The 14450-nt window shown below is 56.7% G+C and overlaps 2 protein-coding genes across 10 annotated transcripts in view; one reads left to right on the top strand and one right to left on the bottom strand.

Moving 5' to 3' along the window:
* Positions 1-3279, top strand: part of STRA6 (signaling receptor and transporter of retinol STRA6) — a 32945-nt gene extending 29666 nt beyond the window's left edge. For all 8 annotated transcript variants that reach the window (XM_005560059.4, XM_065548174.1, XM_065548173.1 and 5 more), the window contains 5 exons: positions 284-401; positions 482-583; positions 1287-1450; positions 1809-1964; positions 2505-3279. In XM_005560059.4, the coding sequence (XP_005560116.3) occupies positions 284-401; positions 482-583; positions 1287-1450; positions 1809-1964; positions 2505-2668 (704 nt within the window). In that variant the 3' untranslated portion in view covers positions 2669-3279. The remainder of the gene's footprint in view (positions 1-283; positions 402-481; positions 584-1286; positions 1451-1808; positions 1965-2504) is intronic.
* A 2448-nt stretch (positions 3280-5727) lies between these two features.
* ISLR (immunoglobulin superfamily containing leucine rich repeat) lies at positions 5728-8880 on the bottom strand. 2 transcript variants are annotated; one of them, XM_073996339.1, is made up of 2 exons: positions 8611-8880; positions 5728-7778 (listed from the first exon to the last, which is right to left on the bottom strand). In XM_073996339.1, the coding sequence occupies exon 2, from the start codon at positions 7768-7770 to the stop codon at positions 6484-6486; it is 1287 nt and encodes a 428-aa protein (XP_073852440.1). In that variant the 5' UTR covers positions 7771-7778; positions 8611-8880; the 3' UTR covers positions 5728-6483. The 2 variants fall into 2 exon arrangements, with proteins under 2 accessions (XP_073852440.1, XP_065404250.1); XM_065548178.1 differs by lacking the exon at positions 8611-8880 and adding an exon at positions 7977-8095.
* Between the last annotated feature and the right edge of the window lie 5570 nt (positions 8881-14450).

Here is a 14450-nt window from a genome sequence, read left to right as displayed (position 1 = left end):
ATTTGCAAAGTACTTTGTGATTTTAAGAGTTTCCACAGACATTACCTCATCGGATCCTTACAACAGCCTCTGAGGTAGGGACTATTATCCCCATTTTACAGAGGAAGAAACTGAGGCTCAGAGAGGTAAAGTGACTTGTTCAAGGCAGCATAGCTGGGCAGAGGCAGAGCAGAGATCTAAAACCAGGGCTGCCCAATTCCAAAGCCCTTGGTTCTGGGGGTGGCGGGGGGGCAGCTTTCATAGAACCTGTTATCTGTCCCCCTGCCACTCCCGCCCCTGGCAGGGCTCCTGGTGCAGCAAATCATCTTCTTCCTGGGAACCACGGCCCTGGCCTTCCTGGTGCTCATGCCTGTGCTCCATGGCAGGAACCTCCTGCTCTTCCGTTCCCTGGAGTCCTCGTGGTGAGTGAAGCAACACATGGAGGGCTCGGGGCCTCCTTAGAGGTCCGCTAACAGTGACCACCTCCCCACCCCACTGGCAGGCCCTTCTGGCTGACTTTGGCCCTGGCTGTGACCCTGCAGAACATGGCAGCCCACTGGGTCTTCCTGGAGACTCATGATGGACACCCACAGCTGACCAACCGGTGAGGTGGCACCTGGGCTTGTGGCTCCTTCAGGCCCTCAGCCTTTTCTTCAGCGTCTCTCTCTTTTTGTGTCCTCCCTCCACTGCCGTCTATCCCCTCTCTCTATCAAGAAGCCCAGAAGATAGTAGAAAGAGCTTGCCTTACCCATACAGAAAAGGAACAGTGGCTCAGCCCACTCCAAAGTACCTCTCTACATACCCGGCATGGGGCTGGAAGTACCCCCGGGAACCTTTCTTGCTTTGGGAATTGGTACTGCTCTCCCCTGGATCCTCTGTTTCCTCAAAACTATGCCCCTCTCCACTTTGTAGCAAGGGAGTTCCCTGTCAGATGACAAGGCTGTGGGAGAAACTTGGTTCCCGGGGGAATTTGGAATTAGCAGACAGGGGACCCAGAAAAGGGAGGTGGGAGGCATCAGGGTCATAGAAAGACTTAGATGGACCCAGAATTAAAGCCTAGCTCTGCCAGTAAATAGCTGACAGCCTTGGCTAAGTCACCCAATCTCTCTGGGCCTCAGTTTCCCGTCTCCCAGGGTGGTGGGTTGAAAGAGAAAAGGCCTTGCCCAGGGTGGGGTGCACAGGAGACACAGCAGTAAATGGTAGGTGCTCAGTAAATACACAGCAGTTCTGGGCATCCAGGTCTGACACTGACCCTGGGGAGGGGGCTCTGGGGGACGGCCTGCCTCAGCTTTCTTCTCCCACCCTAGGCGAGTGCTCTATGCAGCCACCTTTCTTCTCTTTCCCCTCAATGTGCTGGTGGGTGCCATGGTGGCCACCTGGCGAGTGCTCCTCTCTGCCCTCTACAATGCCATCCACCTTGGCCAGATGGACCTCAGCCTGCTGCCACCGAGAGCCGCCACTCTCGATCCCGGTAAGGTCACTGGGCAGGGCTGGAGGGTTGCTCAGACTACCCAAGCAGTGAGGAAGCCATCTTTCCTGCCCCAGGCCTGTGCCAGCTGATCAGTTCACACCGATGTCTGTAGCTGCAGATGCCACCTGTGTGTGCCTGCACTGTGCCTTGTGTGGCCCTGCAGCATGTGCAGTGGATGTGGGGTGTTCTAGCAGGTCCACATGTGCCCATGCAGCAGATGTGCCACGATGCCTGGTGTGTCTACATGCTTGGATGCAGGGTGTGCACGCGCACTCCCTGTGTGTGTGTTAGGGGGTGTCTGGATGCCTCTAGTCCGGCCCCTACTCCCCCAGCATTGCCATCCGCCACCCCACCCTAGGCTACTACACGTACCGAAACTTCTTGAAGATTGAGGTCAGCCAGTCACATCCAGCCATGACAGCCTTCTGCTTCCTGCTCCTGCAAGCGCGGAGCCTCCTACCCAGGACCATGGTGGCCCCCAAGGACAGCCTCAGACCAGGGGAGGAAGACGAAGGTGCGCCCTCCCACTGGGAATGGGGGAATAGAGCCTACCCAGCTTCTCCCAGGAAGGATGCGTGCCCCTCCCCAGCACACAGAGTGAGCGCCAGGAAAATTCTCACTTCCTCTCTTCTTTGGCTGCCTTTGGTCACCCCTCCTGGTCTGATCTCAGGGTAATTTTTTCCATGATATGAACACACACATACACACACCATATGTGTACACAAAGAGAGAATGAAACAGCTGTCTTGCTAAGGGGCTCCCTCATTGCCCCCACTTCTCCCTTGGGGCAGGGAGTATGACCTCTTCCTTTGTTTCTGCCCAGAAGTATGTATAGGGAGGGGACACTAAGCCAGCTCCAGACCCTTGTCCCACCCAGCTTTCAGTCCATCCACAGACCTCACACCCCACTTCCATGTGCTGCCTGCAGGGGACATCCTAAGCCTCACCACCTGCACTACGCCTGGGATTTTCAGGCTCTCTGCTCAGGTCTGAGGGCCAGGGAGGCTTGGCTGGGTGTTTGTTGAGTGACTCACAGAAAGTCCGTCTCTCTCAGGGATGCAGCTGTTACAGACAAAGGACTCCATGGCCAAGGGAGCAAGGCCCAGGGCCAGCCGCTGCAGGGCTCGCTGGGGTCTGGCCTACACGCTGCTGCACAACCCAACCCTGCAGGTCTTCCGCAAGACGGCCCTGTTGGGTGCCAATGGTGCCCAGTCCTGAGGGCAGGGAAGGCCAGCCTACCTGCCCATCTGTGTTGAGGCAAGTTCCTGCCTACCATCCTCCTCCCTCCCCGGCTCTCCCAGCATCACCCCAGCCATGCAGCTGGCAGGTCCTCTGGATCACCATGGTTGGGTGGAGGTCTGTGTGCACTGGGAGCCTCAGGAGAGCTCTGCTCCGCCCACCTGGCCATGGGAGAGCCAGCAGGGGTTTTGAAGAAAGAAACTGACGGGTTAGGGCCTTGGTCCAGGAGCCAGTCGAGCCAGGGCGGCCACATCCAGGCCTCTCCCTACCCTGGCTTTGCCACCAGCCTTGAAGGGCCTCGATGAAGCCTTCTCTGGAACCACTCCAGTTCAGCTCCACCTCAGCCTTGGCCTTCATGCTGTGGAAGCAGCCGAGGCACTTCCTCACCCCCTCAGCTCCACGGACCTCTCTGGGGAGTGGCTGGAAGGCTCCCAGGCTGCTGGCCTGAAGGGCAGCCCAAGTCACGACTCAGACCAGGTCCCACACCAAGCTGCCCACACTTGAGAGCCAGATATTTTTGTAGTTTTTATGCCTTTGGCTATTATGAAAGAGGTTAGTGTGTTCCCTGCAATAAACTTGTTCCTGAGAAACTGTCCTCATAGCGGGAGGGGTATGCAGGGAAAACCCCGCCTACGCTGTCAGTACATCCACACTGTGCATTGATGGGGATGGGGCTTGAGGGGTTCTGGTCACATGCTGGCCAGACACTGGGTGGAAGGCAGAGAGAACCCAGAGCTGCATCCCTTTGGGTGGCAAAGAGACTGGGGACCCTGTGATGCCACCCCTGAGCCATGTGGATGCTGGCTTTGGAAGTGGGACTTGTTCTGGGTCTTGAAGAAAGGGCAGGATCTGGGGAGGAGAAGTGACTTCAGGAATGCTGGTGAAGCAGTGTGACTCCAGGTGTGGAGGTAGGAGGGGGCGTGTCACATGGGGGGACAGAGCGTGGGCTGTCCTGATGGGAATAGAATGAGAATACGGAGGGGAAAGGAGGGTGGAGACAGACTAGGGTCTTTTCCCTGCTGGGGGCTTGGTGGAGAAGGGGGTGGGGTATATGAATAAGGAAGATGCCCTGGGTCCACTGAGGGGTTGGGGGCTACAGAAGGTAGGAAGATGTGGCTACCCTACAGATCTAGGTCTGCAGGGCCTTGAGAAATGCCTGCACAGTTAGTGGAGATCAACAGTCCCCTGCCCCACGCCCAGGTTCCTGCTACAGCCTCAAATACCTATAAAGCCAGGGGTGGGGTCAGGGACCTGAAACCCACTTTCAAGGTTGTCCTGAGGAGGCCAAAGAGGGCACGCTGCGATCCCACCGCAGCCCATTGAAAGAGGCTTCCTGACCTTGTTTCAGCAACTGACAGGGTCTCGGCGGGGAGAATCCAGGTTCCCAGAGAAGGGGGCCCTGTCCACTTTGGGGATGGGGGAACATCCAGGAAGGCAGGCTTTCTGGAGGTGGTGATGCCAGAGCCAACTCTCAAAGACTGATTTAGCCAAATGAACAGGGAAAGGGTGCCTGGGTGGAGGGAACAGTGTAAGCAAAGGTGCAAAGGATGGCACACCATGGAGCATTAAGGGAACAATTAAATAGCTGTTCCAAGAAGAGGCAGAAAGGGTGGGCTTGTTGGAGGATCGGGTCAGAGAGGCTCTAAGTGGGGAATTCAGGCTTCACCTGGAGGGCAGTGGGGGCCGTGGAAGACCTTAAAGCAGGGGAGTAGCTAGTCCACTCAAGGCACAGCCATTCCCTGTGCTGCCTCTGATCCAGGTCTTAGGTCCAGGTCCTACTCCAAGAAGCCAAGCTGCTCAGCTGGGAATGGAGCCAGGGATGTCCAAGTCAGGCTGGGAATATCAAGCCTTAGGCAATCAGAGTCTATTGGACCGTGAGGCAGCACCCAGTCCTACCACATCATTTGGTTTTTGAGGCAACTGAAGCCCAGACGAGGGCAATGACTTACCCAAGGTGGCCCAGCACATGGAATTTGGCTCCATCCTGCTGTTTTCCACCAGACATGAGTCATTTTTTTTTCAACTTTTATTTTAGATTAGGAGTCATTCTTGATACATGCTGCTGGTGACATCAGCTCAGCAGGAGCTGCAAGTGGATGAGGGGAGAGTGGGCAGGGGGAGGTGCTGTATGTGGACCAGGAGGGAGGGAAGGGGGCTGGCCAGCAGCCAAAGCTCACAGCTGCTACCCCAGACTCCTTAGCCTCCTGCCTCGACTTTGCTGAGCTCAGCAGTTCTGGGAGCCCTGGACAGAGGCCACAGAGCCTCTCCCTCTGGGCCATTGTCTCTGCACACAGCATCCTCGATGTTGAAAGGGATAGGATAGAGGCAGTAGGAAGACATATCTCCTACCTGGCACAGATAGGAGGTTGTGCAGAGTCTCCAGGTTAGGACCTCATCCTTATGCTCCTCATCTGGAGAGGCTGAAGGTTGCTGTACGCGTGCGCGCGCATGCGCGCACACAGACACACACACACACACACACACACACACACACACACACACACACAGGGAAGGATAAGTACGATTCATTTCCCCTGGCTTCTCCCTCAAATATGTTCTCTTGTTCCCAGTCTCTCTGGGGCTTTCTCCTCTGTCTTGTGTCCCCTGTTCCTCATCTGTCTCCTCCATCTTGCCCCACCTGTCCCCTCTTTCCTCTTCATTCCTAACATCTCTTCCAGGAGCAGGACAGGGAAGAGGAACTACCACCCAGGCACCTCCATTTCCTTGTGCCTTTCCAAATGCCTCTCTTGAAGCCACTGCTGACATCAGGCGCTGCTCAGGGTAGCCAGCCACCCCAGGCTTCTGCCCCCACCTGTCCTGTGGGATGGTTTGGAGGAAGGGACTATCTGCGCTCAGCTCACTGCAAGGCCCAGCCCCTGACACAAGCACCGGGTCAGCCCTCCTGTGCCTCCACAGTCTGTTGAGGTCCCAGAGGCCCCTGCCACTGTGGGCAGGCAGGCTGGCTGCCCTGACTCTTCAGCTCCTGATTCTATCTCCCAGTAGGGGCTCCTAGATCCAGACAAAATTCCAGGCAGACATGGAGGGGCATCAGAAATGCTATTTATTTCTCTGCTGCTCCCAAGCTGGCTGGCCTTTGCAGAGGAGCAGGCAACAGATGCATAGTTGGGGAGAAAGGGAGGACAGGTTCCAGGATAGAGGGTGCAGGCTGAGGGAGGAAGGGTAAGAGGACGGAAAGCCATCTTGGATCCCCACATTTCAGTCTCAGATGAGGACAAAGGGACTCCCAATCTCCCAAGTCATCAGAAAACACCAAGGAGCAGGAGATTGAGCAGGCCCCGGGGAGCCTCAGAGCCATACTAGCCACTGTCTACATCCCATCCTCCTCTCCCATTCCCTGTCTGCTTCAGACCACCCCCCAGCCAAACCCCAGCTTCATTCCCCCAATCCTAGCCCTGGCCAGCTTGACAGTCACAGTGCCTGGAATTGCACCACTGAGGCTTCTCCCAGTTGGATTAGGGCATCACCCTGTTAGCATGCTGCCCCTGAGAGGAGAGCACGGGCAATGCTGTTAGCAGCAATGAGCACCGCAGACAGTGAGTTAGGGGATCAAATTCTATCCTAGTCACTAGTTTGGAGCAGGTCTAGAAGTTGGGGGTAGCAGGTGCTCTAGAAGAGATTAGAAGGAGAGGTAGGAAAACGTGAAGTCCCCCATGCAGGCCTCAGGAGTTGCCAAACCCAGACCCCTGCAGCACTTAAAGGGGCATTGGCAGGGGCAAGGGGAGGAGTTAGGAAAGCCCTCGGGCTGCTTCAGCCCAGCCTTGGTCGGGGTGGGGCTAGAAGGAGGTGAGGAAGAGGTGGAGGAGGAGGCTTTGGCCCAGCAGGAGCAGGCCTGGGGGCAGCTGCCCAGGGACCCCTTCTGCGACTGCAGCCTCAGGGTTCCCAGCACGGCTGAGGTAGATGATGACCACATTGTCCTCTGGCCCTGATGGCTGCACCTCATTGTCAACCGTATAGCAGCCCTTTCCCTCAACCGCTTTGCCATGGAACCTGCGACCTAGTGTGTCCTCACCACCCTCGCCGGGTGTGGCCAGTGCCACATCCACTGAGCTCTCAGCACTGCCCAGCTCATTGGTGGCCAGGCAGCTGTAGGTGCCTTCCTCTAGCTTGCCAAAGTCGGGGATAAGCAGGCTGCCATTGGCAAAGGCCTGGAAACGCGGCTGTGAGCTCGCCGCAGGGGTGCTGGGCAGGGCACGCCCGTCAGTGCCCACATTGGGGCTGGTGATCTCCACAATGCCGCTGGGTATCTGGATGTGCCAGTGAAGCTGAGGGGCCGGCTGCCCATCCACATCACAGTGCAGCGCCAGCACGAAGCCAGGCCGCAGCTCGGCACCATCCTGGCTGGGTTGGTAGCTAAGCTGCACTGAGGGCGCCGAGCATGGCAGTGGTGGCAGGCGGCTCAGCGGTGTGCCCTTGAGCACATGGGGTGAGGTGCAGGCGATGTTGTCCTGCTCCGGGATGGACACTGCCGTGGCCAGGGCCCATGTCTTGAGCCACACGATGCCGCAGGTGCAGTCAAAGGGGTTGTCGTTGATCTGCAGGTGGGACAGCGCAGTGAGCGGGGCGAAGGTGCCCTCGGCCAATGTGTGCAAGCGGTTGTGGTTGAGTTGCAGTGAGCGCAGAGCACGGAGGCTGCGGAAGGCGTCGCGGGGGATGAAGGTCAGCTCGTTGCTGTCCATCTTGAGCAATTGGAGGGCACTGAGGTTGTGCAGGTCGCTCCAGGCAAAGTCAGAGATGAGATTGTGGCTGAGGTCCAGGCTCTTGAGATGGCTCAGAGAGGCCAGGGCGCCGGCGGCCACCGTGCGGATCTCATTATGTGCCAGCCACAGCGACTGCAGCAGGGGCACCTCCCTGAAGGCACCCTCTGGCAAGCCTGGCAGCCGGTTGGCCGACAGGCTCAGTGTAGTCACATTGGCCGGGAAGCCAGGCGGCACGGCCTCCAGGTCGCGGTAGGCACAGTCGGCGATCTGGAAGCCATACTTTTCCCCACAGTCGCAGGGCTCAGGGCAGGCCTGTGCCAGGCCCAGGAGAACCGCCCACCAGAGCAGATGCAGCTCCTGCATGGTGCCTCCTGCAGAGAAGGGCATGTCACCCAGGGGATCCTGAGAACCCGCCAGAGGGACTCATTCCTCCCACAAGCCCAGCCAGAGCTCTTTCCCATCAGGATGCCCTTGTCCCACATAACCCAGCTAAAGCCCAACACCACCTAGCCCACCGCCCCCATCCTACAGAAGGAGAAACTGAGGCCCAGAGAAGGGCAGAGACTTGCCCGAGGTCACGCAGCCAGGCAGGACGAAGACAGGATGGAAGAGGACCCCAGCTCCTCCTCCGAGTGGAGAGTTCTCCCTGCCTCGGCCTGTTCCTAGCTGACTTTATGACTTGAAATCTGTTTTCCAGCCACCCCCCTCCCCCAGCACTTTGCAGAACCTCCCCCTGCCCTCCCACATCCTGGCCGCAGTCCCTCCCACCGGAGTCCCCCATAGGTATGCTTTGCCCTGGCCCAGACAAGGCCCCTTGTGCAGTGCACACCACCCCCATCCACTCCACCCACCCCCTCCTGCTCCTCCGGCCGTGACCGCAGCAGACACCAGGCCTTTTCTGTGGAATCACACCCGTGGCCTATTCTGTTCAAACTTAGCCAGGCAGCTGCCCAAATAAACCCCCGCCAGGACCTCTCAGCTGACTGGGGTGAGGCCAGGGGCTCAGCCCAAACGCAGCTGGGATTTGTGGGGCCTCAGTTGTGGGTTGTGGAAGCAGCAGATGCCCCCGGGACGGCTCCAAGCTAAGGATTGTCCCATGCACCTCAGAGCAGCAGGGATGGACCAAGAGAGAACCAGCCCCTATGTCCAACAGGCCTCCCCTTCCCGCCGCTGGCCCTGGAGCCCTCCTCCCCACTGGCTTACCTTCAAGCTACTCTTAGTCAAGCGGAGCCTCTTCTAAGGTGGGACCAAAAGGCAACAGGGGACCTTAGCCCTGAGAGTCTGCAGGGCCACGGGCGCCCAAGGGAGGACCTGGATGCTGGGGCGAGGAACAGCCTGGTCCCACCCCACCTTCAATGTGCAGGCCCGTGCCCTCCCTGCCCCAGACAGGGTGCCTGGGACCATCCACTGAGAGGAGGCGGCAGGGAGGAGCCCGGGGCAGCCCGCGCACTCCCTCCTTCCAGCAAAACAACTGCTCTGCAGCAACAGGACCCGTGTTTCATAAGTGACACCAGAAACTTGAGGGGGGAAGAGATGCCAAATTTTTTTGGGTTGTGTTTTCTCTCTCTCTCACTCACTTTTAGCAGCTTCAACTTCCTTAAAGACACAGCACTGTCTGGAAAGGACCCAAGAAATGATGGGGCCAGGAGGATTTTAGCGGGGGAAGGGCGAGAAATTGAATCTCATGGAAGGTGGGAAACTCCCACTGCAAACAAGGAAAAAGGGGAAGCCTTTGTCCAAGCCAGGGTTGTGTGTGTTGGTGTGTATATGTGTGTGTGTGTGTACAAGTTTGTGGGTGTGAGGGTGCGTATTTCTGTGTGTGCCTGACTTTGTGTGTTTGTGTGGATGTGGGTATGAAACCACGTACATTAATTTGTGTGTGAGTGTGTGTGTGTGTGTGTGTGTACATCTTGGTGTGTGTTTGTATGGGTGTGTCTGGCTTGGTGTGGGTTTGTGTGTGGAAGTGAGTGTGCATCCATGTGTTTGTGTCTCAGTGAAAAGCCAAGAAGGCCAAAGTGTACAAAGCAGATACCAACACTTCAGTGAAAGCCAAGATGTTAGGCGTGTTTTGTTTTTTTTTTTCTTTTAAGAAAACGTATCCTACTGGCTCTGAGACTGAGCTGTGCTAAATGCATGTTGTTGTCCAGGGAGCTCCCAAGACTCCAGGCCCCGCCCCTCACTGCACTCCTTGCTGGTTGGGGAGGAGACAAGGAATCCTGGCTCAGAAGGCTCAGGGCGGGAGCCTGTTGGCCTTCAGTGCTCCTGGCCGGGATTCTGAGCCACCCAGGCCCACTGCCCACCGGGCACCCAGAGGAGAGGCCAAGGGGCCGCACTCCTGGAGAGTTTCTCTGTGTCCCCCACAGGGCCCAAAATCCCACTGTTGGCGCTGGACATCTATGTGGTCAGCTTCGGCCTCTCTGAGCTCCACTGTTACAACACCAACTGTGTGGAAGGGGCAGACGCCTCCAGGGTGAAGATATTTGACCCCTTTTCCAAACAGGAAGGCCCAGGGTTGGGGAATGGGGAAACAAAAGAGGCCCAAAACAAGGGAGCTGGAAGAGAAACGGAAAGATGAAGGAGCCCCAGAAAAGAACTCTGTAGACTGAAGAATTTCCCCTCCACAGAACAAGCCTACCGTATCCCCTCAGTAACCTTCCCCAAGCTTCCTTAGCCTTCCATCTGATAACTGGCTGAATTCTGCTCATGACTCAACTTACCCTCTCAGCAGGGCCAAGGGCAGACAGGGATCATCTTTGGCTGAAAGCATCCCCAGGAAGCCTGCCCCAGCGCATCACGCCCCATTCCCTGTCACCAGGCAAGGCCACAGAAGTCCCCAGCATGCTGCCTGCAAAACACCCCGGTATGATGTTGAGGATATTATTATGGTCTAGTGGAGAGTCCCCTTTCTTTCCCCTGCAGAGGAAGGCCTCTGTTGCATCATCCTCACTGTGCTGGAAAATTTCTAGGAAAGTCCTGAGTTTGGTGGATCAACCAGAGGCTGCAAGAATACACATCCAGGGTTCAGTAAACCAGAGGGGAGTTTCAGTGACCTGTGTCAGTCAGGGAGGGCTTCCTGGTGGAGGGGGCTTCACTGTGTTCTGCACAGCCCATACACACACCCTCACCTGCATAAAGTCTATGCCAGCAGCTTCACCTCCAGGGTGCTCTGAGGAGTTCACAGTTCCTACCCCATCTCCCTCCTTCCAAGCACACCAGGGTCAGAGTGCAAGCACCTCCGCAGCCCTCAGTTCCCAGTGACGGTTCTCGCGGACATTCCTGACTTTTCTTCATAGTTCTTCCTATAAGCTGTGATTATTTATTCATGTGTGTTTAATGTGCGACCCCTTACTAGAGAGGAAGCCCACTGAGGGCAGAGGCCTTACCTTCCCAGGTGCTATTGGTCTCCGGCACTAGGAAGACACTCAGTAAGCCTCCCCTTCACGGCATGATGGACAAGTTGGGTGGGCATCAGAATGAAGCATTTTAGAGCTCACCTACTTCACCTCCTTGTCATCTTACAGATAGGGCCTTTGGGCCCAGGCTAGAGAAGTGGCATGCCCAAGACATTTTAGAGAATATTTCATACAGTGTAGGAGACCCATGCTCTGTTGGATGGGTGAGTATGTCAGCAGCCTTCTGGGGGCAGGGAGTCTGTCCCCTCATTCCCTACCTAAGACCTTAATGACAGCCAAATACTAAGCTCAGACTCCCACCTCAGAACAGATGAGGAGGGCTGAGGGCGGAAAAAGTGAGAGGAACCAGCCCACCTGGGCAGACATGAGACTGTGCGTGCTGGTCACTGATGTATCTTCCTAGTCTGCTCAGGTCCTGCCGCTGCCTACAAGGTGTGGCAGTGCCCGCTTCCACCAGGAAGGACAGTAGGGCCGGCAGGATCTCAGCTAAGGACCATTGACTCTCCAAGGTGTCTCCCAGTGGGACAGGTGGGCCTACCCTTCTGCAGAGCCCAGGAGCAGTTGTGCAGGCCTCTGAGGATGGGGTGTATGATCTCCCGGGTTGCCCCTCTGCCGTCTCTTGCTGTCATAGCTCAAGTTTTTTCTGCAAAGCCCACCTCACGGGAGATCATGCCAGCAGGCTGGGAGACAAGCCAGAAGTTGGACTTCCTCATCTTTTCCACCTGGGAGCTTCCTGTGGGCTGTAGGGGCTGCCATCTCCCCTCTCCTGGCCTCCTCTAAATTGGGCTCAGGCCTGAGATGGGAACCCTTGGTGAGTACGTGGGGCCCTGACTGTCCCCAGAACTAGGAGGCCAAGCTTGGAAGCCCCTCCTGTGAGTCCTGGCCCTGTCTCCTGTGGGTCCCTGGCAGCTTATAGGGTGACCAGCCAGCAGTCCTGGTTCACCTGGAACTGATGGATTTTCTGGGACATGAGACTTTCCATGCTCAAATCCAGACAGTCTCAGCAAACCAGTACAGTTGGTCACCCTAGCAGGGGAGGGGGGCTCACTTCCTCCCACAGTTTTTCTTTCCCCCTGCTCCCCTTCCTGCCCGCGGAGGCCCAGCCCTCTCTCCTCCCATTCCGCTGCCTCTCACTCCGCTCCTGCTTCTGCTGCCCCCAACCAGGGCGCCAGCCGCACCCCAGCTCAAGCGGGACTCCCCCACCCCAGAAGGCCTCACTCCCGCTGACCAGGGGCGCCACGTCAGCTTTTCCTGGAAGGCAAAAAAAGATCCTGATGAGAAAATGGAGTGAGAGGGATAAGCCCAGCAGAGACAGAGAACTGGAGAGAAACAGAGTAATGAGAAAGATACCAGGAGAAAGAGAGGGAAAAACTGCATCACGGCCTCCTTTCCGGAGGTAGAGAAAGGAAGCAAGGGAGAAACACCCAGAAAGAGAGATGGAGGAAGAAGGTCTGTTGGACCCGGAAACAGGCTTTGAGAGGAGAGAGGCAGTCGGGGGCTGCTGTGGTCAGCTGTGGTTGTGAGCTGTTGCCATCCCACCAAGAGGGGCAGAGTCTGTCTTGGTCCCGACACTGCGTTCTCCCCAGCAGCCTGCTGGAATAGCTGGGAGGAAGCTCGGTGCACTCCTGGTGGGACTTGGTTAAGCCTGTGGGTGTCCTGGGAGGCAGAGGCTGTTGAGAAGATAGGGTTATGGAAGGAGCTTTGGCCAGCTGGTGGGACTGCGTGTGTGCGTGTTGTGCGCGCGCGCCGCACATACATGGGGGGGACATAGAGCAATCTGCCTAGCTCACCAAATTATGAGGCTTCCTTTTTCTAGGCCTTAGTGCCTCTGTCATACATGAGAGTTGGTTTAAAGTCCTTTGGCCTTTATATTCTGCCTGTCTAGAATTCTCAAAAATGTCTCCATTGACACGAGGGGCCCGTGTGCATGCGTGTGTTCACACGCGATTTCTATGTGCATGCAAGTGAAAGCTGAGCCTGTGCCTATTTTCTGTGTGTGTGTTGTTCATGCGCGAGTGTGGGGACGTGAGGTGGAGTGAGCAGGAGCTCGTGGCATGTGCACCCAGGGCTGTGGATGGGGGAGAGGCGCTGCAGGCCCTGTCTTCTCTTCTGGCATCATGCTAACCCAGAGGTCGCAGCTGACCTTACCTGGGGTGGCCTCACTCCCATTTCCTCCCCATTCTCCTCCACCCCTTCCCACCACTTGGGCATGAGGGCCTCTCCCCTCTTCTCAGGATCTCTGACCTAGGAACCCAGGCGAGCCTTGGTGGGCAGCCTGGCTGCTTTCTCTGGCCTCACCCCGCTTTGCTCTGGCCCTGCTCGCTGTGTGCAGCTCCACGTGTCCTCTGCTCCCACCTTGGGGCTGCTGCTCCTACTATTTCCTCTAACTGGACAAAGTCCCTCCATACCTGCAGGGCTCCCTTCCTCTTGTCTTTTGAGGTTTGTTCAAATGCCAGCTCCCCAGAAAGGCCTTCCCAGGCCACTCTATATAAAGTCTTTGTCCCTCGCTGTCTGCTCACCTTGCCTTATTTGTCCTTCTTTCCTACCCTCCCCTAACATCTCTGTTAGCGCGTTTCCTGTCTATCTCCGCAATCTGAATGCGAGCTCCACACAGGCGGGTACTTGGTTCTGTCCACTGCTATCTCCCCGGTGCCCAGCAAAGGGCCTGACACTTAGTAGGTGCTCAACAAATAGTTGCTGAACAAAGGAATGAATGAACAATAACCTTGGCCTTCCAGCTGGAGCCTTTGCCCCCCTCTCTCCTCCCGCCTCCATCTGCCCAGGGCCTCCTAAGCCCTCCCTGCTGACTGTCACTGCCCTTCCACTCAGGGCCATCTCCAGCCACATTTCTGGTCCCCTCTCCTGACACCATTCCCACTACTCTCTCCTGACCTTCGTCTTAGTCCTCAGGGACTATTTTCAGCAGTAGCACCAATTGAAGCATACTTCATAGGATTTATTTTTGTTTTTCTCCAAGCCAGTCCCAGTTTCCAGGAATGCAGAACTTGGCCGCACCCCCAGGATACATCGAAGACCTCAAGTTTTCAGCCCCAGCCCTTCCCACAGGGTAGGGGTGGGATTGGGGAGTGTTATGAATGACAGCGAGTGTTCAGATTAAGGTTCTAGATTGGAACCAGTGCTACAGGGTCAGGATCACGTCCCGCTGTTAGCTGTGGGGCATTAGGAATGGGCCAAGGGCCATTTGTTAGGGGTCAGCATGAAGGGCCTGGATTAGATGCCAGTGCAGGTTGAGTGTGTGGGGCAGAGGTAGTTTAACCCTGAGGATGAAGCAGGATCTGGGGTCTGGAATGGGGGAGTGGCAATAATCCCTCTGCTCCATGGCAAGATGGAATTGAGGGTAAAGGGCTTGGAGGGTAATGCAGACAGAGAGAAAAGGAGAAACAGGGGGACCCAGCAGAAAGCAAGGGTGAGGGAGAGGGGAGGGAGGAAGACTGAGACATAAAGAGAACAGTGGTGGCAAAGGCCTGGGCCAGTCAGGAGGAAGGTGGAGCCTCTCACTGACAGCAGAAAGCCATTTGACTTGGCAGACACCTGCTTCTCACGAAGAGGTGAGGCTGCAGCGCTGTTCCATGCAACACCTCCCTGCCCACCCCCAGCCACCAGACAGAC

This window comes from Macaca fascicularis, chromosome 7 (genome assembly GCF_037993035.2).
Source record: "Macaca fascicularis isolate 582-1 chromosome 7, T2T-MFA8v1.1".
Lineage (NCBI taxonomy): Eukaryota > Metazoa > Chordata > Mammalia > Primates > Cercopithecidae > Macaca > Macaca fascicularis.
The sequence above is the reverse complement of the archived record's forward strand: the minus strand, read 5'-3'. Positions and strand labels throughout refer to the sequence as shown.

What these genes read in the sequence shown, in the direction of transcription:
- ISLR (XM_073996339.1), bottom strand. Translation starts at nt 7,770, where the DNA reads ATGCAGGAGCTGCATCTGCTCTGGTGGGCGGTTCTCCTGGGCCTGGCA.